Here is a 26,229-nt window from a genome sequence, read left to right on the forward strand (position 1 = left end):
AAAGACTGTCTTCTTAAAAACAGCTGAATTAGTGAGGGCATTGCTAACATTGAAATTTAACAGTGCATTCAATACAATTTAAAGCAAGCAGACTTTTTAAGAATGTTGGGTGCAGCTGTCAGCAGAATACAACTCACATCAACTAGGCTGCAACATTTAATGCAAAATTCTAATTAGGGTGAGCGGGAGAGCGTAGTTTTACGCCACACTCAGCAATATTCCAGCTATATAGCGGCGGTCTGCAAATAATCAAGTTTGGACCAGACAATCCAGTGATCAACAGCATGAACATCGATCTGCGCAATTGGGAACCAATGACATGTGTCAACCAAGTCAGTGAGTCTGACCGCCCGATCCTGCTAGTCGCCTCTTACGACAAGCATAGTCGCCTTTTATGGCAAGCATGGGTAGCTCAAGGCCTCTAATTAGGAAGAAAGTTTAAAATCCTTGAAATGAATTAAAAACTAACAGTTTTCAGCTACATGTAGAAAAGATAAGGACACCCATAACCGTCTCATCATCAGTCCATATCCCCAGACCAACAATTATTGCAGCATTCAGCAGTTTTCAGTATCTCCTATGCAGGGATCAAAAAGATATGAGAGAAAATCTCACATGGGATTGTGAGGTGTTGGTACTTACCAATAGTGGCAGGTGATGACTGGCCGGCCAGGGCCTGGAGCTGAGTAGCGAGGGCATACTGAGTTTGGGGCAATGTCCCTGGAGAAACTCCCACATTCTGCTGGGCTGCTGGGGTAGCAGTTGTTGCTGTTGCTGCATCTCCACCTCCACTTGCTGTATGTTGCTGTCTTAGGGCCTCATTCACATCACCTCTCTGCATGCTTTCCCTCTTCCTGGAAAACCAAACCAAACTATTATACAATACACACAAAAGACACCACCCATCAGATACAGGTGAGTGGAAATCATGGCCGCTTCGCTGGTGAACTTTGAATAAACAACACATTTCTCACTTTTGCACGCACAATAATTAATGCATGTATCGTTTAACTGTAAAAAAAAAGTGATCTAAATTGATTTTGAACTAATCAGCAATGTTAGAGTAAAATATCCTCCAGCCAACGCCAATTCCCCAACCTCATGACCACAGAATAATTCGAGCCTTCAGGCATCAATAGGGGAAATTTCTGTGTAACTGACCAAAGGTAAAGTGTAGCATAAATCTGGGTGCACAGCATAGAGAATATGCGAGTGAAGGTTGGCAGTGCACTTCCCTCGCTTTGGTTTGGAAAGTATTTTTCAGGTCAAAATGAAATATTGCCACCATCAAAGTTACACTCCCATTTGTTGTACTCTCAGATTCCAACCCCATATTTAATAATTACCCACGTGAAATATGTTTTATTTAACATTGTAAGCACAGCTCATGGTATATTCGCCTCTATTACCCCTACCAGTTCAGCGCATTGAAGGAACAGGAGGGTATTATTCCATATGGAACACATACAGAGTTACCTCCCCTGCTTCATTCGCCCACTATGCCAGAAGTGCTTTTTAGTGTGAACAAATGTTACGAAAATTCTAACAATAACAACAGTTAAGACAAACTCCAACAGGTTCATGATATAACTTAGGCAATATGGTATTTCTTTTTAATTTCTGCTTATTCTTGTTCCTTCACTCCGTTGAACTGGAAGCAGACAATGGTAATGGAGGCAAAGAATGATCTGAATACCACGAATGATGACTTAAAATCTATAATAAAACATATTTCACGCAAGTATTTATTAAATATGGGGTTGGAAATCTGAGAGCACAACCCAGTGAGGAAATGGGAGTGTACCTTTGATGGTGGCAGTATTTTATTTTGACACGAATAACACTTTTCGAACCGAAGCGAGGAAAGTGCGTTGACATCCTTTGCTCGCTACAATCGCATATGAAAAGACTGGTCATATTCTCTATGCTGTGCAACTCCACTTGCACTACAGTTTGCCTGTGCTCTGACTGCTGCCTACTTAGGATTTTTTAGTTGGTCCCAAACTGGTTCGATTTAAGAGTGCACTGTACCTGAATTTCAACAAGATCAAGTCAACAAATGATTACATTCACAGGGATTGGGAAGGACAGGTACCATGGGCCATTTTGCACATTTGAATAAAAAATGGACCGCCAAAATTTTGAAGTATACTATTGATACAAAGGCAGTGACCCATTCCAAATTTAGAAAATGGTTACTAATCCAGAAAATGGCCCACTGTCAAAGTTCTCTACCCAAATCCCTGCTTTCACCTTAAAATTATGAACCATGACACAAACACATTACGTATTTAAGTTTTTCCATTATGCTACTTTTCTAAACACAGCAATTAAAGTTTAATTTGCACAAGTTTAGTAATTAATGGACAATGTCCCATGACTAAATACTCCAATATTTTGATTAAAATCAGTCTGAATTACAAGTTGAAATGATCTCAAACCAGTTAGGTGATGAATCAATGAAGACAGCCCCTTTCATTACAATAACAAATAAGCATCAATATTAGAAATGGTTTTATAACACAGTCTTGACTATCCTAAAACAATGCGTAATAATTGGTCATGTCCTCAGTATTTAGGGTGAAATTTAAGGTTCTCTAACTTCTCTGGTTACTGTTACATACTTTCTAGGATTACCTTTCAAACACTCAGGGCTTAGTGACTACATTGGGTAAAGTTTAGTGAAAACAATCATCTGATCAATACTGTTGAAGGGCATACTATATTCATTCCAGGTATTCTGGCATGGTTTGAAGGTGCACTTCGATGGCTGGATTACCGAAACAAGGTAGTGGTGAATAGGTAGCTTCCAAATATTCCCAACCAGAAACTACAATCTTGCAACAAACAGTTGGCATGCCACAATGTAACATCTTTCAACAAGCAATGTAATTTTCACACACAGTCAACTTTTCTCCGTACATTTTGTTACATTCCACTATTGAACGTAACAAAATTTAGGAGGTTGTGTCAGGTAACCTTTGAGACTGACTAATCAGAACACAACTTACCAAATGTGAAAGTGGACATTCGCACTTACCTTTTAAACTTTTACCTTGGAAAGGTTTGTACCCAAATGATTCTGAATGTCCTTTTCCATACAACTGCTATACGGTAATGCATATGGAACACCCTACAATACCATCAACAGTGAGTAACAGTCGCTGACAACAGCATTTTTGACAACATTCGAGGATGTCAGTTTGCAAAATTATTAGCTAATGGTAACCATGTCATCAGAAAGCCCCACGCATATATACTGCAGGTAAAATACCTGTGTTTTATGTGGATTTTCGTTTATTGAAGGATCAGTGTCGGTGACAAGTGATTTTTTAAAGTGTCGCCAAACCCTAGTCTGATTGGTTTAATCTGTTCGCCCTTCTTGTGTTTGATTGGATGGTCATAAGTCACTCGAAAGTTACCTTCCTACTAAGTTTTGTTAGACTCGGTAGTGGAGTGTATCAAGGCACTGAGACTACATTTACTTAGACTGTTCACACATGCTGATTGAGTTCAAGTTTCATACCATGTAAAACAAAATTTATCAAGAACCCTGTATTTGTATTACGAGTCAACTTGTCCAAAAAAATCTCATATTTTCTTTTGTACCTACACTGAACACAAGTAAAACAAGACAAAATTGTGTCCACGGACATGGATGTCCTGTGACCACATTCGGGACTTCACATGGGTAGACTATGATGCCCGATTCCTACTGTCACTTTGGAACCATCACAACACTCTTGTACCAAGGACCAACAACAACTTGGTCGGTTTTCACTTTCAGATGAACAGATCCCTTCCACACCGTCACCCCAAAATATTTCGCTTTGTGGAAGTAATCGAGACAACTCAACTTTGGGAATAATCCTCCAAGTTGCAAGCATGTCTATAGAGAGATCTCTGTGGACAGGATCTGAGGCTCAAAGACACACCAAGTCGCTACGAGTAGACTCTAATTGAGTTGATTACCTTGATGCGGTCACCAACCTCATGAAACTTGTCTGGCAAGACATGAACTTTATTGGAGTGAGTGAGTTTAGTTTTACGCCGCACTCAGCAATATTCTAGCTATATGGCGGCGGTCTGTAAATAATCGAGTCTGGACTAGACAATCCAGTGATCAACAACATGAGCACCGATCTGCGCAATTGGGAACTGATGACATATGCTAACCAAGTCAGCAAGCCTGACCACCTGATCCCGTCAGTTGCCTCTTACGACAAGCATAGTCACCTTTTATGGCAAGCATGGGTTGAACTTTAATGGACTTGCCATAAATAAGCATAAATTAGATCCATAAATAAAGATGAAATATTACTATGTAAAAGTTTAATGTATCCATTCATGTGCTACTACTATGCATTGTTATTTGAAAAACATTATATGCTTGTTATCAAATATATATTAGATATTTTCCTTGTTTTTATTTTGACTATTCCATTATCATGTGTAACAGGTAGTTGCTATCCTGTTCACTGAACTGTAAATGTTGTAAGGTGTCTGTGAACTGCCTGCCTGCATAAGGGGAGGACACTGATGGAACACATGCATAAGCTTAATCCATTCCATTTAGCAGTTTTCGTGGAGAAGTGGATAGACTTAAACCCCTATTTCACTATCATCAGAGAGAAATTCCACAAAACTGATCTAAGTTCAAATCTCTAACCATACAAAACCTACAGAATACAACAACAAAATATGAGATACACACCTTTAAAGTCACTATAAAAGACACATGAGCTGAATGAGTTTTGTGCAGTGGTTTTTTGAGGATAGACTACACACCCTGTTGTATGGTATCAACATCTGTTGAAGTGACCAAATTTAGAAATTGGATAACAAGGTACGAGATGCACACCTTTCGAGGTTCAATGAAACACATTAAAAAACTCAATCAATTCTGTTGAGCAGCTCTTGTGGAGAAGTGGATAGACTTCATCCCCTAAAACACTATATAGAGAGAAATTAAACAAAATTTATTTAGTTCCAACTGCGTTAAAATTGGAAAAATAAATAAAATACAAAATCAAAACGTGAGATGCACACCTTTAGAGTCCCTACAAAGGCACATGTGTAATCTAAATGAATTCCATAAAGTAGTTTTTGAGGAGAAGTGGTTAACATACACCTCCCCTGTAACGATAGTTTCAGAATTCAATCAAATTTATTTTAGTTCAAACAGCATTAAAATTGAAAAAGATAATTAGAACACAAAATCAAAATATGAGACGCACACCTTTAGAGTCCCTATAAAGCACATGCATAATCTAAATAATTTGTATTTTGAGAAGTGAATAACATAAACCTCCCCTTCAACTCCTATTACACTATGCAAAATGTACCCAAGTTCAAATGTCTCTTAACTTATTAATAAACCAATAAAATACAAAAATAAAAAATGAGATGCATGCCGTCAGTCCCAAGAAAGCCCATGTGTATGTTCATTGAATTCCATAAAGCAGTTCTTTAGAAGAGGATAACATACAACCCCCATCACCCCCTACTATATTCAGCAAAATGTACCTTTGTTGAGTTTGTTCAAATGTCTCTAAATTTCTAAATTACCACCAAAAAAAACCAAACAAACAACAACAAAAAAAAAAAAAAAAAAAAAAAAAAACCAATAAATGCAACAACAAAATATGAGAAGCACACCACTGGAGTCACAAGAAAGCCCATGTAGAAGTTCACTGAATTCCACAGAGTTTTTATTGTGAAGAAGTGGATAGAGTTTATTACCTGTTTCGTCCAGACGACATTTATGGCAGGGGCATAAAACAACATCTTCCTTTCATTTCTGTGACTACTTTAAAGACAAATGGACTCTTTCTGTCAAATTTCTGTTAAACTATTTTCCAACTTTGCTCAGGGCTCCAGTTAAGTGCTGTATCAGAGTACAGATAAAAAATATGCACAATGCTGTAGAAAAGAAATCAGAAAACGTACCAGATACGCACCACAGCAATGGCGCAAGATCTCCTCAGAATCTTTTACAGACATACTATTTATCAGAAGAAGTATTGTTCTATTGCTTACTGACCTGTTTACAAATTACAGTAGTGATGTTGTGGGGCATAAATGAATCGAAACACAAGAATACTGATACACCATTAAATTAGAATCACCACTCTAAATGCACTTGAATGTTTTTTCAGTACCCCTTTTCTTATATTGCAAAATTAAGAAGTATGTGCTGCTGATGTAAAAAGATCATCTGGAGCCATGTTACCCTGTATGAAAATGTCTACTGTCAAATGCTGGAAAACTGACTTGTCAATAATGTACTGTCAATAGTGTCATCTCAGATCATGACACTGGCTACATTCAAAGTAGAAATCCTAATCATTTGTCTGGAATCAAACAAGTTTTTGGTCTGATAGCTCTAGTATACTATGAAATCTATCAGTTAAAATATAACCAAGAGGTACGGGTAAAAACTTGGAAGTTGCTGTGTTATCCCCAAATTCCATCTCACATCTCAGATTCTCCCTCAATTTTCCATGCCTAGTTGGCTGTGCAGAATACATCAACAAAAATCTCCAGTATATGTCTAAAAGCCAACTGAGAAGTGTAGACCATGATAGATTTGACTAAGGCTGTTCCAGTGGTTAGAAGGAAACAACCAGTTGGAGGAATGAGGTGCAGTCTATCAAAAGTTATCTTTCTGAATACATTGCCCAGTCGAGGGAGGACAACTATGTAAACAAATTACCAAGAACAATAAGTTATCTTTCTCAGTCCTGAAAGTGAACTCTGTTGAACAATTTTCTAATACAATGCTCACGTTCTCATTTCATCCACTGAGATGGAAATGTAATCACATTCTTCAAATTCAGAAAAGTGGCCAGCCATTTCAATACACATTCATTACAAACCAATGTTTTGGAAAGTGCAGTTTCAGTTTGTACAACTGCCCAGCACTCAGTTTGACAAAATCAACAAGCGGAGACTAAAAATCATGAAAACCAAAGAATTTAAACAGATCCTTAAGCCCATCACAAATGACACCATGGATGAGGCCATTCTGTTCGTGTTAAATTTGAGTAAATACAATGTTCGAGGTTTAAGGCATGATTAGGATTGGGAGGAATACTCAAAGTTATTGTTTCACTAACAATTTCTTTCCCCAGTAATGGGTCACATCTGAATGTAGGCATGTATAAAATCCCTTGTAAATAAAGTCGTATCTGGATTGCATTTCCTGAAAATATAATGCATTGGATGACTTAACGCAACTATTTCTTATAATGATTGCGCAAATAATTCTTTGCTCTATAAGATGTGGAATGTTTATCTAATACTTACAAAATAATGCGATTTCTGCAAAATATAAATGTTGTCAGCATATAAAAATATGGCAGCAAAAAATGTCTATTTTTGTCTACTTTTTCTTGAAATTAACTGATAAAATGTTCACTAATACCAGTAACACATGGTAAGTACCATGGCGGGAAGCGGCATGCTTATGCACTACGGCATTATGATGAGCGGGCGCCATTTTGATTGTGAAATCGCTGTGCTTACCTGACGGAAATTTAGAGGTTTATGGAGGTTTTACCATCCATCCTTGGCCATTAACCCCAATTCCAACCTTCTGGGCAACTTAGCTCAACATTTTCGCAGAATGCATTTGTTCGACATAAATTCTGCACGAATCCTTTGTGAAATTTGCTGAAAAACGCACCACCGTCCTAATCAACTATGGAGGCTGTTAATTTCGTTCTGCACATGCGTGGAAATGTATAACGCTTCGTTTTCCCGTACGGTTAGGACGCGTGGTCTCATTGGTTGGATTGCACGTGGTAAAACATGGCTGCTCCCATGGATGGCAATACAGTGAATGTGATAAGAGAAAAAGCAACTTTGTGCCTCGAAAGTAGAAAACAAATTAACAATGTCGTCGATATTATTTCACACATGGATGTAAGATTTAACATTTTTTGTTGAGTTATATTTCTGGGAACACAAACACCAGAAAAGAGATCAAACGTGAAGTTACTCTTTGCGATATCGAGTAAGCAGCTGGCTTTTGTCAAGTACCGTATGTCCTCTGATTAATCGTCTGTCATTCTAATCACATTCAATGCGTGTTCTTTGGTGGCAACATCCTCGTGGTTATGGTGAGAATCATCATGGACGGTTTGTTACACATCTTGCAAATAAATAAATACCACGGATGCAGACGGTGACGCGCTGTTCTCGTTTACAAACCACACTGTCAGTGCACTTCAGAAAGATATAAGGCTCTCATAGTTTTTTTTTGAAAAGTGTGGCTGAGTTTTTTCATTAGGGTAGGAGTTCCGTCCATTCCCCCATCCCAAATACTATTCAGAAATTGATGTATACTAGAATGATTAACAAAGTCTAACATAACAATTACTAGAAAGCTTAACTAAAAGTCCCCAAATTAGGTAAAGTATGTTGGTATGAACCTCTTAGTGTTACCTCTGTTAATCCGCAGAAGAAAGAATATGAGGGAATAGAAAGAACTCTTTCCTTAATCAAATGTATGTCTTATCAAGACAGAGACACATTTCAAGCTTCATTATATTTGCAGTCTGAGAAACGGGACGTCCTAACAGCTTGCATAAATGCACTGCTGAAAGTATTTGAAAAGTTTATCACGACAGAAGAAATGTGTGGCATTTCCGGAGATAAAGAGTTGAAAGGTATGTTACATAGGGCTATAGATCGCCTTTGTCGTGTAAGAGGGTTGTGGGTTCGATCAATGGCAGTGTCATACTGAAAGAATGGTACTCAGGCCTACCATACAAACAGTGAACAAATCATCAAAACTGAACTCATATACACCAAAACTTAAGAAAATTCACCAGAAACTGCCACAATATCCTCTAAAAACGAAACAAACCCCCTGTAACTAATTGTTTGAAATGGAAACAAAACTCACATACCAGCTACAGCAGCATCCGAGAACAGTCACTGAGTGGACAAAACGGCAGTCACAGCATCCAAAAATGGCAACCATAACATCCCGAAACGGCATAAATATTATCAAAGATGGCAGCGAGGGGAGACGAACAGGCTGATAATGTGTTTCGTCACCATGAGTCTAATCTTGAATATTTGACATGGGAATGTAGCACAAATAGTCATGGCTGGACCAGACAATCCAGTGACTAACAGCATGAGCATTGATTTACACAATTGGGGGTATGATGACGTGTCATCCAAGTCAGCAAGTCTGACCACCTGATCCCATTTGTCACTTTGTTTGTTAGAAATGTTTGACTGTAAATGACAGGTTGTTATATGTAACTGCAGGGTGAGTGACCATAATATTGCTTGACATTTCCTTGTCAGGTGGTATTGACACAGTTCCTACTGGAAGAATTGAATGTTTGAATTTTGTTTTGTGATTGTCTATTCAGCACAGGTCTGTTTTGTAACAGATGCAAATTGAAAGAATCAGTGCAGATACTGCCATATGTAATTAATAATGGTCATGAGAGGTTGTCAGAACTTTATGCAGAAGGGTATAGAATAGGGGCATACATCTGATATAAGCGAGATTGACTTGGATTTGAATAAATCATGACTTCCTCACATGTGTCATGTTCAAGTTGCAGATAAAGAAGCAGAGTATCGAGAATGGCTGAGGCAACAGTATACTGCCACGGTGGCCTGTCTCTTGGATAAACTCACCTCTACAGACAGACATATTCAAGTAAATACACCCAATTTAGCCTACTGTGCGCCTGTTCTTTTTCACTTTTCCTCATAATTACAACCTGTTTAACAATCCAGCCATGCGACAGTCATCTGTAACTAATCAGGTCTGGACCAGACAACACATTAACATCACAAGCATCAGACTATGCCATCTGGGATACAGTGACATGTGTTGATGAAGACAGTGAGTCTGACCAGGCAGTCCCATTTGTCAGATATTAAGAAATGTCCCTGTGGAGTTCATTGGTTAGAACAGCAATCTCCACTTGTTCTACTTTCTGGATTGTTTGGATGGAGGGGTAGCCTAGTGGTTCAAGCTTTCACCTGTCACACCAACGACCCGGGTTCCATTCCCCACTCAAGCACAATGTATGAAGCCCATTTCTGGTGTGATATTGCTTTGATGTTGCTAAAAGCGGCATAAAACTAAAGTCATTCACACAAAGACTTTTCTGATATGCTTGCCTGAACAAGATGTTGCCGTGACATTGCTCAGTGACATGATTGATTGCCCTAGAGACTCGGATCACTGTTAATATCGGTCACCTGACTGTCTGGTTCAGACTTGATTAAAAGCAAGCCAACATAGATATTTTTTTTCCATTATTTTTCCAACATACATTATGTTTCAGAAACTATCATTGCGGGTCCTCATGAAGTTTGTTGCTGCAGAGGGTCGACATCCAATCAGGACCAAGTCTTCATCTCGTACACAACTCTTTCCTGAGTCTTTGTTTGTTGTAAGTTTCACCTTTTAGATGCACACAAGATCCAGCTGGTGAATATTTAACCCAAATATTTAACTCAAACACAAATTTCCAAGTGTCTGCTTTTAGTGTTGTGCCTCTAATTCACCAGCTGCACTCAATGTCCTATTGATATACTCACTCACTCATTGAGAGTTTGATCTTGTAGCAGTCGAGTTTTGTAGATAGATGGTCATGCTGTTAGTCACTGGATTGTCTAGTCCAGACTTGATTGTAAAGACTATCATCACATGGTTGCAATGCTGCCGAGTGCAGCGTTAATATAGCTAAAAGCCACGTGAAGCCATGTGTCCTCAGCTCACTCCCATTTCTGTTTGCAGGAAATAATGTCCCATTTCTTGTCGAGTGATGAGAGTACCTCAGCTCTCTTGGAATCCTTCCAGGAGTTTCTTCTGTACGATGATGTACGATACCAAACTCTCCAGTTTATTCATAAACACCTGCAAAAGAATTCATCAAAGGTAATCTGCCCCTGTAAAACCTGTTTAGTCATAATCTAAAAGTCGGTGAGTTAACAATGAAACATACAACTTTTATGTTTCGTAAGTTTTACAATTGTTAGTTATAAATATTTGTGATTTGGGCCACTTCCTGTTTGACAGAGTGGATGATTCAACCAAGTGATCCTCTGCCTCTGGATCAGCTAGTATGCAAATGATAAGGCAGTAGATTTTCCTTTCATTATTTTTAAATCCTGAATTGTGTGTGGAAAAAGATTTTGAAATAAATATGTTATGTATCACGGTGATATGATCAAGGGGAGACGACTCTAACACATTATATTTGGGATTACACTTTCTCAGTAAATGGCAATGTGTGTTCATAGGGAGATAACTCCTTATAACTGTTTTCCCTGTATCAAGCCAATATTGATTGTGATAGTTTATCAAGGCCAATCTGATTTCTTCATTAGATATGTTTTTGATAACGTGCCTTAATCTCAAAGGAACAACCTTGATTAGAATTGTTTCCCATAAACTCATGCTATCTATAACAATCATGAAAAAAGAAATTAGAACTGAGTGGAATGTGATGTTTGAAATATCAATACCGCATTATGCTCTGTGTGTCTATCCAAGTCAAGGTTTCTCTGAAAGTAATGTTGAAGGTATAAGCTATACATTCAAGAGAATGTGTGCTTCAATCACTGAACAAAGGGAGGTAACTATTGTTGCCCAGCTTGTTAACCTATGCACGAATCATCATCATCATTTTTCAGATTGTAATTACAGAAACTAATTCACTGGTACGCAAACTATGATTTGACATTTTTATTGAAATTTGTTGAATGTTTTAAAAATGCAAACAAATTTGTACACAATGGACTTAATAGGAATTGAGTTGTCTCTTACATATTCGAACAATTTATGCAACATGCAGATATGCAGCTTATCTGTGCCTCTGACAAACATGGCGGTTGATAGTTTTAAGGGTCTTTGCAGACAAGGCCTATGAGGGTTTTGTGAGGTAACGGTTTAGAAAACTGTATGTTTCATTAATTTCTTTTGTATGTACATGTAGTAGAAACTTGATGATATGCTGGTGTTCTTTTAATCCCCTTCTTAAATCAGTAATCACAATCTTTGGTGGTGTTTCAGGCCACAACTGATGTCTACTTGACTAATGTGTTTGGACTCCTTGACAAATGCTCCAGTCTTAAGTGCAGAACAAAAAGTCTCCACTTTTTAGGTGAGTTTCTGTATGCAGTTAGTAAAATCACTTCTGTATGTATTTGATTGGGTGATGCAATGCTATTTTAGGATACATCAAGTTTCTTATCAATACATTGTCACACAAAGTACATTATGAACTTAAAGGAATGTCTTTTCGTACCTTGTGCAGGTAATATTAATGAGAATGTGTGTGTCCAGGTCGTCATGTTTTCTGATTGTTTGAACAACATTACTGAATGGGATATGAATGGCTTAAGTATTTTCCCTTCTCAGTGCATTTGAATGTTTTTGTCAATAAATATGTCATGGCAGGTGGCAAAATCAGAAACACCACAGATTAGCCAGGTGTTTTGTTTTCTGGTCATATATTCTGAACATATATTATTTGGGACTGTCTATACCTGTGATAATCGGGGTTTGAATTTGTTCTTCAGTAACCCATACTTGTGGTGTGAGGCGACTAAAGGGATCAGGTGGTCAGATTCGCTGACTTGGCCGACATGTCATCATATCCCACTGGAGTTGATTGATGTTCATGCTGTTTGTCACTGGATTGTTTGGTCCAGACTTGAGTATAGACTGACTGTCACCATAATGACTGGAATATTGCTGTGTACAGCATAAAACTAAACATATTTGCTCACTCATTGGCATCATCAACTGTTTGATCTGCAATCAGCCATATTCCAACTATTTGATGGCAGCAAATAGTTCAGACAATCCAGTGGCTGATGTCATGAACATCTATCTGGACAACTGGGAGAAATGACTACATGCATCAACTCTGACCACCCATTCCATGAAGCACATGAAGAGAATTTCTAATGCAGATCTTCTGAGAATATGTCCTGTCTAATAGACTCTAGCTTTTATGAAGATTTCAGTTATTTGATGTGGCGACTATGTACTCGTGTGTTTCAGCTATGGACACAGCAGGGAAGATGGGGTCGTCCAAGGAGCACACCAAGTTGTTCACCAGTACATGGCTCCAGTTTCTCTCCTGCAAGGTAGGAAGTGTCTCAGGGCTGTCACGTAAACTTTATTGGACAAGCTAGGTCTCAGTAATACAAGCTTATCTTACACTGGAATTTACATGTACTTGTCATTTTAGGTAGAACACTACCCGAGAACAAAATGCTTTTCTCCCCTTGTGATTCAAGGGTACTGATAGCTCACTGTACTTGCTTCTGGGATTCCAGATGGAGGATATCACCAGTACACTATGCTTTTTTTTTAAGTGGATTCCAATATACATTGTTCATTGGTAACAAGGGGGACATGGGCTGATGTACCCTCCATGTTTGTTTATGTTCCCTCAGCCAGCCTGATGTACCCTCCATGTTTGTTTATGTTCCCTCAGCCAGAAGGGCGAGGGGAACCTAGACAAACATCAAGGGTACATCAACACATGTGCCCCAAGGGACCAGTGAAAAACATATTCATCTTGCCAAACACCCCAATTTTAATTTTGCACTGTTTTTAGCATGGGTATGAGATCGTACACTTCAGCCAACCTGTGTGAATGAAACGATTTTAATCTTGCTGTTTTTCCCACAGTGTAATTCCCCTCTTTGTATTCACAGGGACTACCTTTGAACATTCTGTCAAACTTTATTCATTGGAGTGCAAGGCAAATCTTTTCATAGTCATCACCAATTTTGAAGATGACACAACAAAAACAAATTTAGAGTTATCCCCCTTCCAGTGGTTTGCATTTGAAAAATATCTGGTAATTTCCATGCATCATGCATGATTCAGTGTTACTTGAGATAAAGAAGTACTATCGTGAAATGGCGAAAGACTTGCCATTGGCAGCAGGGTACATTGCAGTGTACCTCACTTGTAAGTGAAATTGAAATAATAGAACAGAGCATCTATAGCCAATCAGAAAATGACATACTATGTACAGGTGTGAGGTCAGATAATATAAACTATGACTCCACTGGCTGTGTTTCTGTTCCCTATGTGAATGCTGATTTTGCTTTACACAGCTGTACACTTTATCTTTAGGGATTTAATATTGTTGGTTTATTGCCCATCAGCGTGAGTGTAAGTGTGAGTCCCAGTAACCTCATTCTGAGTATGGTGTTAAACAACAACCAACTAACTTACCCACCAACCCACCAACCCACCAACCCACCACATCAGAGCCTGTCATCCTGTGATTGCAGTTAACACCATCGCTTTACAAGAAGGTGCTCATCATTGCTAAAGACAAAGTGATGCCACGTCTGTCAAATCCTTTAGTGCTCAGCGACTTCCTTACAGAGTCCTATACTATGGGTAAGTACTACTTAATATCCAGTTGTTCAGTTATTATCAGCACCCGCACGTTTATTGGAATATAATAAGTACCAATATATAGATTCTTTTCATATCTGGTACCTAGGTTCATCTCAGTATAAGATAGGTCCCAGTTGGTTTTGTGACCTTGACCTTGATAGCAAGGTCACAAGCTGACTTTAATGTTTTACCCTTGTCAAGAAAATACTTCAAGAACCGTTCTTTGGATTTTCTTCAAATTCAACCCTGTATAGGGAACGTGCAGTACACAATCGATTTTGGTGACCTTCACTTAATTTTCATGGTCATGGTGACATTGTGGAGATTTCAGGAAGTTAAACTGCATGGTAAGATTGTGAGCAAGTTTTCTCAAGGACAGTTTGTAGACTTTCAAGAGTTCCTGGAATCCTTTTCAGTCAGCAATTTCTTTATTACTATTTAGAAGTTCATGAAAAAGAAATGTTCAACAAACTTAGTAGTTACACACAGTTTCTGAAAGTTAAAAATTTCAAACCTTTTTGATTCATGTTGCCATGATTGAAATCAAAAGATTCTGTATTTATAGCAGAGAGGAAACACTATGTCTTTTTTATGTTCAGGTGGAGTGATCAGTCTGTTGGCATTGGATGGGCTATTTCTTCTCATCAACAAACACAACCTGTAAGTAGGATATCAGTGATTAAAATCAGTGAACACAGTTACAAGTCAAATGTGCTTGATCAGCTTGTTTGGATCCTGTGTGTAATGATTACATTTTATGGTTTGATTGTGATCATGTTTGAATAGTTCATTGAAATAATGTTGCATACAGCGTAATCTTTCTGTTGTGGATTCACCTTACACATAAAGCAGTCCGGATTAGACAAGTTTTGTCCATTACCATGTTCACTGCCACAACAGGTTACGTTCCTTTGTTACAACCTGGATCATTCTTTTTCGTTCCTATTTATACTCATTAAGATTGTATTTTATTTACTTTACTGTAGGTCTTATGTACATTACCTCAAGCTCCGCTTAAAAGAGATCAGACATGCATTGATTCGCCATTTTCTGGAATGGCTAGATCGTGTATCGATGAATGTACAGGAATGGAAGTAACATGATCTCCCCTCTTGTGACTATCTAAACACTTTACTTTTACTTCAAGCAATTCCATGTAACAATGCAGATTTCAGGTACAATTCAAGAGGGACAAAATCTAAGTCAGTGGGTCACAAAAATGCAATATAGCAAACTCACCAAAGTCTTGGTGTGGGAGAGAACAGCTATGGCAAAATGTAAACACAGCGATCAGTGTGACAGCAGATAATGTAGGTCAGGCGTTGACGGGTTTTGATGATCAAAAGCGTGGCAGAGATGTAGCTCCAGCAAATATGAATGAATGTGAGTGTCGCCCTCAACACGGCAACCAGCCTTTATATATTTTTACAAAGTCATTTCCCGAAAGTTCGGGCACAAACGAACATTGTCAACACTGTAGAATGGTCTCGAAACAGTGCAGTCTACGTGCAGATAAATTCCGGAAAACCAGAATGCTAAAAGTGTTGACCAGCTATTAAAACGAAATGTGACCCATCATATTTAATATTCAAAACACTGAATGTTGTGACCCAATAATAATTATTACTTAATTAATAACAAAAATATACAGAAAATACACACTCATAACACTTTGTTGCCATGAGGAAGCCTTTGACTCGGAGCGGAGAACCTCTATGCTTGTTAGACGCCTTCGTCAACCTAGCATAGCCAAATGTCCTTTCTCATTTGGAGGTATAGAAGCTACTTCAGACTCTCCTCTTACCAGTAACAGTGGTCTCACAACCTGGCACCATTCCAACGCTGACGCCAACACAGACGTCCGCTTCGTCTACTAAACTCCCAGCGCCGACACCTGTGGCTTCCCCACTCTAAAGCTATTGACAGCTGCATAGACCAGCACCAATGCCAAAGCCATTTACAGACTACCAAATCCCTAAGAGATGGCGCCCTCCTCTACGGTCTCTCGTGAGGAGCATGCCTGGTGCTTGGAGGCTGAGCACTCCTGTCGTTCTAGCACATCTCGCTCTGGCTCACCCAGGTCTTGTTGCCGAGGTAGGAGCCTGCGCTGTACTTACCACTACTGATGTAGGTCCCACTCTCCTCGGCGTTCCACAGATTTTGAGAGGAACTCAAGATCCCTGACTTTCAGGAAACACCATCATCGGTATTGTTCTAACTCACCACATTGCCTATACTCAAGTTTCCCTGATGTTACTTATTTTTCCCTGTATTACAGGAAGGATATGCCAAATGAGTGGGCTGATGGAGGTACTTACCTTCCTGTGCTGTTTACGATTGGATTGCTGACATGTTGCTGGATTGTCTGTCGCCTTCTTCTGATACTGACAACCCAAGAGCCATCAGGTTTTCCCCAGTGCTGCTTTTACCCCGTCATCCTGTGGTCGCCAATGCTGTTGCCTCTTTGGATGCAGACTTTGCGAAGTTATCACCTAACTACCATCATGAAAGGGTGACTATAAGGTCATAGCTTGGACTTAGACGATAGTGGTGTGGCCACATGATGAAGCCCTGGAGCGGTTATCACATTCTCTCCAGTCGTGTTATTGTGTGCAGGACCTGAAGATGCTGAATGAATGCTGAAGCTAATTTCAGCATTGGTGTGTGCTAGCACAGCGACAGCCGGGGATTTAACGGAGGATAATATTTCAAGGGTTGAACACTTCTCTACACTCTTCCAATGTCAGGGTGAAAGTATTACACGATCTACTGGCACATCTTCGAGTACCGTTGTCCATGAGTACTACTAGACGATGTTCTGGGGTCCTTAACCTGTGTACATGGCAGGAAGAATTTAAAAGGAATTGCTGGGAGCCGCCATCACATCTCGCTTCCTTTTTGATGAAAGAATCTCTGAGGTATATAGGGAGCATGCAGAGCTTACAAACATGGAGTTATCAATGTCTGCTTTTGAGGTTTTGTTGTTCTGCCTTTTATGGAAAATCATCTTCGAGGGGCAGAGGGCAGCGATATTATGTCCCTCGTATAGAGTCCAGCCATAATGCCTTGTGCAGAGGTCAGGTCATGACAGGACTGATTCTGATGATCATCGCCTTCAGGAGGATGGTCCTGGAAGCCCTCTAGAACACCCGGCAGGGGTAGGGAGAAGCGCCCTTACTGAGGTCGCTGAAGACCACCATATCTGTGACCTCCCACTTCATCATGACTGTTGTGCCACTTCATCCTACTCAAGTAGGCGGGAGACCGGGGATCTAGCCCAACTGGACAGTCCTCAAAGTTACATTTGTGACCAACATCCTCAAGACCAGCTACATGTTGGAAGTTGTAATGTCATTACCTGTGACAGTCTGCTGTTTTAGTTAGTCTGCTCGGATTCCTCTTGGCATGTGGTCTTGTTTTTCTGTGATGGTCCTCAGGAACCCGACACTGCCGTCCTACTGTCAAATGCATATGCATAAGACCTATGGTAAGAGTACTTAAAATCTAAATATTTTGGCTCTTCAGACCTATTCAGAAAATGCGAATTTTTCCACGTAGCCCGGAGGGGAGATCATGTCACTTCCACTCCCGTACATTTGTCGATACATCAGGTAGTCTTTCCAGAGAATGGTGAATGAACGACTGTCTGGTCTCTTTTAAACTTGAAGTAATATACATAAGACCTGTGGTAAGTATTTAAATATCTAAAATATTTGGATTTTATTAATTATACCTTCATTTGAAAAGTCTGTTAACATGAATTGTTTCTGCCCCTATAAATTTCTACGTAATACAGTGTTTTCAGTCATAAACCATTGTGAACAGAAGTAACAGAGATGTGTTTTCAGTGGATTGTTATTTTAATTAGCTGTATTCAGATTACAAAGCATTGTTCTCATAGAAAGTCAGGACTGTTACTCTATTCAGTAATCCTTATTTGAGAGAGTCCAGATTATAAAGCATGTTTTAATGATAAATGAAGAACAAGTTTGCCTTGACTCAGGGAGTAGTCCAGACTATTGAAAACACTGAATTGCACAAGCACAATGTCCAAATTTGACAGATTCTGTTGTAGTATATGTAACCGGAGTGGTTTTGGACATACCACAAAGGCAAATAGGTTCCAGTTGATGTCAGGGTTTATTGGCAAGCTCGTAACAGAAAGGCCCTGTGAAAATAGAAACATTGTATTAACACACTGTATCAAAAATATACAACAGTACTTCAAGGGCTGAAACAGATGAGAATTAGCCATAAATGCCACTATCTTACACATATAATTGATACAATAATTATTGATTGGTCAGGTGATGGAGTGAGTGTATATATATATTCATACTTATTACGTATATATTCAAGATGACCATTAAACATCAAATAAGGGTACTACATACTTATATACCATACAATGTGAATGACCCTCACTGAGTGTATGGCACTGCGCCCCTTTCGACGTCAGAAACGTTAGCAAGTATGTTTGCCACACCTGAACATAAATATATATAAAATCAATGCTCTGCACCTGTATCACACTACAGTACATACAGTATCCATTTGAACGACTCATCTTCTACATGCATGCATGCATCCATCCATCCTTCCATCCATACATCCATCCATCCATACATGCTTACTATTAAAGGTGACTCAGCTTGTCGTAAGAGGCGACTAACGGGATCGGGGTGGTCAGACTCGCTGACTTGGTTGACACATGTCATCGGTTCCCAAGTACGCAAATCGATGCTCATGTTGTTGATCACTGGATTGTCTGGTCCAGACTCGATTATATACAGACCGCCGCCATATAGCTGGAATATTGCTGAGTGCGGCGTAAAACTAAAACTCACTCACTCACATACATACATACATACATACATACATACATACATACATACATACATACATACATACATACATACATACATACATACATACATACATACATACATACATACATACAAAGTTAGGTACATTAGTTAATAGAAGTAGATACATCTGAAATATATGTACACATTATATTTACCTACACAATAAGTTATATAACATCTTTGTGGAAATGCTATTTAAGAATACCTGCAATACACTCACATACCAAAAAGTATTGCTATTACCTAGTTATGTGGCACACACCATATAGTTATATTTACCACACATAACATGATACATGCTTTAAAAGAAGCTAAGAAATAATACATACACACTAAATATGAAGACGTAAAATACACCTTGCAAATATAAACTAACCTGTGAAGAAGCTGTATATGCTGACCAGTGACTGAGAGACTGAAGTGGAAATGTAATCTGACCCACAAACACTCTGCTGGGGAATATAAGGGGCCTGGGGCTGAGACAAGACAATGGGTGAAATGGACACCGTAAGCACAGGGCTCACTGTACTATTGTGAAAGTGAAGCAAGTTAGATTGAGTGGTTAAACTGGGGCTAGACTTAATGATTAACATACAAGTTAAAATATACTGGCTGATACATACAATTTAAATACTCCTACATTCTTCCCTCCCCAGGAAAATGACGTCTCTGTCATCCTGTGTTTTGGCGTGTGAGAATATGTAGAAATGCTTTTGTGATGTCCGGTGCAGTATCTTGTAATGTTAAAGTGTTGTTTAAATGCTCTAGGTACCGAACCCTAGCCAACCATTCTGGTTCTTCCGTGATATGGCTGAGTGCATACTGTCCTGAACGCACCCAACTAGGGGGTTGCCTAGCACGTTATATATATATTAGGGTTGGGTATTTTTCATATGTTGGCATATTGGGTTAAAGTGATGAAATTACCATTTCCTGTCATTTGAAACGATGCCATAATGGCAGGACTCAGATATGATTGTACAAGAGACCAGTTCAAAATGTGTCCAAATTGATGATTCCATTCTGAAGTTTGGAACTTGCAGTCTGCAGCGGTGTCCGTCATTTCGGTTTGTCAGTACCAATCTATTTCTTTATATTTATATGGTTTAAGAATCACAAATGCAATTATATGAACAAAAGAAACATTCTCAAAACTATTAATGTATAATACTATAAAGGAGATACAAATGTTATTAGTAGTTTTAACTTCATCACGAAAATAATTGATCGTATTGAGTGAACTGGTTTGCAGAAAGTGTATTACAATGAATTGTATCGTATAGTTTGAATTGCAATATACCAGTTAACTGGTATTATCGCCCACCCCAAGTTGCCATTGCCACATTTTGATTGGTTGAATGTTATGACCAATGCAATATGATTAGGCTCTCTTGTCAGAATGTGTTTGATAGGCTGAACAAACCTGTTGCTTTTTTTTTAAACTGGAGTGATGCAACAGACTATTGAAGTGTTGCTTTCTGTGGTTTCAGAGAGTATCCTGACTTCTACGAGAAGCTGTACGCTCTGCTGGAGCCTGCGGTGTTCCATGTCAAGTACTGCTCACGGTTCTTTCATCTCACCGATCTCTTCCTCACATCCACGTAAGTGTGGTCAGTGAAGACCCTCGATGATCTTGTACCGCTAAAAGCCCCATTTCACAAAGCTCTCGTAAGCCTAAGATCTAGCAACTTTTCTCATAGCATTTGTACCTCCTATACTGTAACAGAGGGGATACAAAAGCTTCGATACATTAGGTTTTCAAGGCTCTGGTCTTCCCCTGTTTTGGTCAGATGTCATGAATATGTTCCCAAGTGGAATTAATTATAGTTCCCATATTGAATGATCAAAAGTAAATTACCTTTAAAGCAAAGACCAGGGTTGAGTCCCATCTGAGATCCAAACCCACTCATACAGGGGCACCTAATCGCCAGTGGGTGTGACCACCCACCCACACCCACCCATTCTCACTCAATGTCATCAAATGTCCAGACTCACTCAATCTCATCAAATGTCAAGAATATGTTCCTATTGTAGATTATGAAAAGTAAATTTGTGTAAGTTGGTATTAAACTGGATTAAACACAGGGTTACTAGATTAAAATATTATGGCAGCAAACCTGAATCACTTACTTATGCACTCTGTATTGTGTTCAGGCATCTCCCGTCCTATCTGGTGGCAGCGTTTGCCAAGAAGATGTCCCGCATCTCCCTCACAGCCCCCACCCCAGTACTCAAGGCAGCCATCATCTTCGTGTGTAACCTGCTGAAGCGACACCCCACATGCACTGTCCTTATCAACAGACCAGATGCACCTACAGGTACATGCTCTAGCCACTAGTTTTTGGGGGTAGAGGTGGATATACAAGTGGAAACTTGAAAATAGAGCAGAAATAGAGCCTGCATGGTCCTCACATCCTCGATATACCGCTGACATAGACCGCCGTTATAACCAAGCTTGCCAGTGTCAACAAAGGTAGCGGTCACAACTTCAAAGGTTAGCTTGCAGTGCGACTCAGGTTTGAGGGAAATCATACAGACAAATTTATAGGTCTGAAACTTAAAAAAAATATATGCACTGTCGCTTGAATGAAACCTGGTTATAAAGTTTATCTACTTGTATCCATTGGTACAGACACACTTTCAGTACATAATGTATAGTAAAACATTAATTGATAGAGTGGTAAATGCTTCTTCACCTGTGTATTCTCAGACCTGGACGAGGATCCGTACCTGTACAATGAACCCGACCCAGCCAAATGTGAGGCCCTGAAGAGTTCTCTGTGGGAGATTAAGGTACAGACCAGCAGGGCCTCCAAGAGGAGCCATTTTGACAGCATTATCAGGAGTAGTGCTTTACATCTTCAAGATAATATAACAATAAAATCTTGTTAGCAACCGAAACCCACGCTGAAAGCCAGCATGATGTCAGACTTATTAATTGTGTTCTTATGTGTCATGAATGAGGGGAATAACAGGAAGGAACCATGATAAAATGTTTGAAATATCAGTAGTAGTACTGTCGTAAACTTCAGAATGTCCATTCAGAACATACTGACGATTCACTGGGATCTGCGATTGTTCAGTAGTCTGGTAATGTAACTTTTCTCTCATGTTAATGCGACCCTTGATACTTTCTTAAAGGAAGTGATCTTCACTCATTGTGGTGCAACCTACACTTATTGTTGTGACCTACACAGATGATTGTGCCCCCAGACCCATTGTCATGACTCAAACACATTGTCGTAACTTACATATATTGATGTGCCTTGCACAGATTGTTGTCACCTACACTGATTGTCGTAACCTACAAACATTGTTGTGCCTTACACAGATTGCCATGACCTATACACATTGTCATGACCTTGTGAGTCAAGGTTTACCCCACACTCAGCAGTATTCCAGCTCTATGGCAGCAGTCTGTAAATAATTGAGTCTGGACCAGACAATCCAGTGATCAACGGCATGAGCATCGATATGCACAATTGGGAACCAGGTCAGCGAGTCTGACCTCCCGATCCCATTAGTCACCTCTTACGACAAGCATAGTCGCCCTTTACCTTTTATGGCAAGCATGGGTTGCTGAAGGCCTAGTCTACCACGACCTTCATCAGGTTAAACACATTGTTGCAAACTACACACATTGTCATAACCCACACAGATTGTCATGCCCTACACACATTGTTGTGACCTACACAGATTGCCGTGACTACACATATTGTTGTGGCGTACACAGATTGTCATGACCTACACACATTATCGTCACCTACACACATTGTCATGGCCTACACATTGTTGTGACGTATACAGATTGTCATGACATACACACATTGTCATGACATACACACATTGTCGTCACTTACACGCATTGTCGTCACCTACACACATTGTCATGACTTACCCACATGATTGTGTTTCCAGAGTCTCCAGAATCACTACTGCCCAGAGGTGGTAAAGGTGGCCACCAGAATCAACCAGCCCCTCCACCACACAGAAGACATGCTGTCTGATTTCCTAGATGTCACAGAGGAGGGGGTATGCTTCTAGTAATCCTTCTGGCAGGCATACAGCAGGGTTATGTCTGGTTGAGAGACCATATGCCTGTGTTATCAACCCACCATGATACTTTGAGTGCACCATATATGGAGGTTTTATTGTAGTAATCTGAAAGTAATCTAGTCATTTTTTACCTCCATTATGACAGCTGCAGTACTTGGTATTCAAAGTGTTGTCATCCATCTCTCTCCTGAGCCTTATTGCCTATTGAAGCACAACTATTCTATTCTCTCCAGAGTTGCAGCCCTTAAATGTGGCAGGAACCTGAGACCATTGGTTTCAAGGTTTGCCCATCCTCAATATCACCAGGGTATTCGTTCCGATAAGTCTCCACTATACCCTGGATGCATCTACGGGTCGGTCCAATAGTTTTATTACCTCCCTTTACTGACTCCGCATTCTCACATTAGCCAATCAGCTAGGCCGCCATTATAACCAGTGTCAATAAAGGAAGCGGTCGCAACTTTGAAGGTTTGCTCCCCATGTGACTCACATTTTGGGGAAATCATACAGACAAATTTATAGGTCCGAAACTTTTTAAAAATACATGCAAGAATGCCATCCACCTCTTTCAGAGAACTTCTGCATGGTTTGTTTGCAAAGTTTAATCGGTTAGATAATTTGAAAAGCAAAAGTGAGCTGTAATTTGTTCACTCAACTTCCCAGCGTAGACACCTGAATGGATAAAAAGCCAGCAAATGGAGGTAATAAATTAATTGGGCTGAGACATAGATGCATCTAGGGTATAGTGGAGACATACCCTGGAGATATCAAGGATGGGGTTTACCTTGACTGCTCCAAACATCCCATTGCTGTTCTTCCCATTAAGATTATATGCTATGATGACTCACTCACTCACTCACTCAATGTTGCAGTTGATCCGGCGGGAGATCAAGCGATGTCGGAAGACCATAAAGACCACCCCGGTGACGTTTGTACCACCTAAAGGACTCTTTGGCACCAAGAGTGACCGGCTGAAAGGGCATTGGTTGTTGGAATGACACTGTGATGACAATGTAAATAAATAATATGGTGAAATTGTGGTGTTTCTGATCTTTTTTCTGTCAATTGATGTAGTCCTAGATAATTTCTGTTGAGTCATTTCTCAGTAAAGTGACAGATTACTAGCCAGCTGGTATAGCTCAGGATGTCGGTCTCTGAAGAGAAGAGAGAGTATAACTGATGGTCAAAGATTAGAATGACCTTCAGCTTCGGCCACTAAGAAAAAAATTTAACTTCCTGTGTTATTATGAGTGATTAGTGCCGCCAAATACGGTTGACTTCTTGAGAACATTTACAAAGGGTTACAAGACTTAAAATTACTGTGAGTATTTTACGTTGTACACCTTACAAATATGAATCCCTCGGGAGACAAGACCTTAAAGGGGCACTGATGCGGAGCGAATAATGTTTCTCGCCGACGGTCTAATTACGAAATCAAACCGCAAATTGGTCAGCGCCCGCTCCTTCGACGGTGACGGACAAAGGAACTGGGCTCCTGTCCATATTAGCAGAATTTCTTCACCTAAACAGTCGGGAGGCCGGATGCCCATCATATGCCATTTGTTTAAAAATATCCATGGTATTCCTTGTCTGATCGTAACCAAATATCCCAGCAGTGTAGTTCTTTTCGGATGCTTGGATGGTATAGTTACTGATCCAATTTGATCCTATTTCAGTGTTTTTAACCTGATATTTAATCATGTTACATGAAAATATGATGTCTACAGGCTCGTAGCCATTTGTTTCAGTACGGAAGATTGCAAAGCTTTATATTTAGGTAATTCTGAGTGTTGGTTCAGCTGTGATAGCAAATATCTTACGAAAATTTTGGTAGCTATGGTAGCTACAATGGTTTATTATTTATGATAATAAAAACACACAGTTGATATGCCTTTGGTAGAGAAATCTGAAAATTTTCTTACGTAAAAAACCCTTATTTCACCTATTTACCCAAGTACACAGCAAATGCCCGTGTGTATTCCTTATGTAACGAAATTCCGTTGGTATCCTCAAAACAGTTTCGGCCCAATAGTGTTTTCAGGCTGCATGCGACACAGAGATTACATCTTCCTTGCTGTAACTCGCGTTTGATGGTGTAAACCTACACATGTTATTTGTCATCATTCTCTGGATGGTCAATTAATGAATTTATAACAGGTATAATTAGTAGTAACACAACTTCGGTTACTCAACAAAGGTTCCCATTTGGCATTTCTCATGTCTGGAGTAAATACTCAACATTATAAATTAAGGTCTGTAATGGCAAATGTATTGTATGTTATGTAATATGTGCATGTAAGTGATGCAAGAGGGTTTATCAACTAAGTTACAAAAACAAACATCGATCAAAGGATTAACCGATAACTCACTGATTGATTAATTACTTTTATCATCTAGCGGATTTGTCAAAAGGCAGTGTGTGAAGATGACTACACCTTGTCGTAAAGTGTAAGTGCAAAAACAACATCCTCCCTTCAAAGAATTAACCACCCTTGCGTTGATTGATTGATTGCTCATTATTGGTTAACGAAATTACTTAGAATAGTGGACATCATACAATTAGTTGCCAGGTGTGCTATCTTGGGAGACCAATCAGAGGTTTATCTGGTTTTCACCAACTAAAGAAAACCGTGAAACGATGTGTTACTTTTTCGCAAATGAGACAGTTGTAAGACACGCGACACAGAGCAGGATTATTTACCAGCTGCAGATGAATGGAATACGATTTCTTTTACGTGGATATTGATGGATACATTCCTGAACAAGGTAGTAGCCTGACATCGTTGCTATAAAATCTGTCTGTTTTACATTCATTTTTTGCATTTTGTTTTAATTTATTTGTTGTAGCATTCAGCAGAATCTGTATGACAGAAAAAACACACTAGATCG

General features: G+C 39.4%; 2 protein-coding genes across 8 annotated transcripts in view; one reads left to right on the plus strand and one right to left on the minus strand.

Moving 5' to 3' along the window:
- Positions 1 to 7,725, minus strand: part of LOC137257380 (helicase domino-like) — a 78,686-nt gene extending 70,961 nt beyond the window's left edge. For 4 of the 6 annotated variants that reach the window (XM_067794736.1, XM_067794728.1, XM_067794722.1 and 1 more), the window contains exons 1-2: positions 7,528 to 7,617; positions 643 to 854 (exon numbers count right to left, since the gene is read on the minus strand). In XM_067794736.1, coding sequence (XP_067650837.1) covers positions 643 to 841 — 199 coding nt within the window. In that variant the 5' untranslated portion in view covers positions 842 to 854; positions 7,528 to 7,617. Of the gene's footprint in view, positions 1 to 642; positions 855 to 7,527 lie in introns of all 6 variants that reach the window. The other 2 variants (XM_067794751.1, XM_067794743.1) reach the window with 1 other exon arrangement.
- Positions 7,679 to 24,375, plus strand: LOC137257433 (nucleolar complex protein 4 homolog A-like). Of its 2 annotated transcripts, none has more exons than XM_067794774.1 (14): positions 7,679 to 7,926; positions 8,561 to 8,672; positions 9,591 to 9,688; positions 10,326 to 10,433; positions 10,781 to 10,921; positions 12,059 to 12,149; positions 13,055 to 13,140; positions 14,305 to 14,416; positions 15,016 to 15,076; positions 20,775 to 20,885; positions 21,439 to 21,602; positions 21,995 to 22,077; positions 23,203 to 23,316; positions 24,213 to 24,375. In XM_067794774.1, the coding sequence occupies exons 1-14, from the start codon at positions 7,813 to 7,815 to the stop codon at positions 24,336 to 24,338; spliced, it is 1,521 nt and encodes a 506-aa protein (XP_067650875.1). In that variant the 5' UTR covers positions 7,679 to 7,812; the 3' UTR covers positions 24,339 to 24,375. The 2 variants fall into 2 exon arrangements, with proteins under 2 accessions (XP_067650875.1, XP_067650867.1); XM_067794766.1 differs by having other exon boundaries at positions 7,736 to 7,926; positions 9,585 to 9,688.
- The last annotated feature ends 1,854 nt before the right edge of the window (positions 24,376 to 26,229 follow it).

The sequence above is a fragment of the Haliotis asinina genome, chromosome 1 (assembly GCF_037392515.1).
Source record: "Haliotis asinina isolate JCU_RB_2024 chromosome 1, JCU_Hal_asi_v2, whole genome shotgun sequence".
NCBI classification, from domain to species: Eukaryota; Metazoa; Mollusca; class Gastropoda; order Lepetellida; family Haliotidae; genus Haliotis; species Haliotis asinina.

Excerpts from the sequence above, each read along its gene's own strand:
- LOC137257433 (XM_067794766.1), top strand. The coding sequence starts at position 7,813 with ATGGCTGCTCCCATGGATGGCAATACAGTGAATGTGATAAGAGAAAAA. Across the intron at positions 9,689-10,325 it reads CTACAGACAGACATATTCAA|AAACTATCATTGCGGGTCCT; the intron begins GTAAATACACCC and ends ATTATGTTTCAG. Across the intron at positions 13,141-14,304 it reads TCCAGTTTCTCTCCTGCAAG|TTAACACCATCGCTTTACAA; the intron begins GTAGGAAGTGTC and ends CTGTGATTGCAG.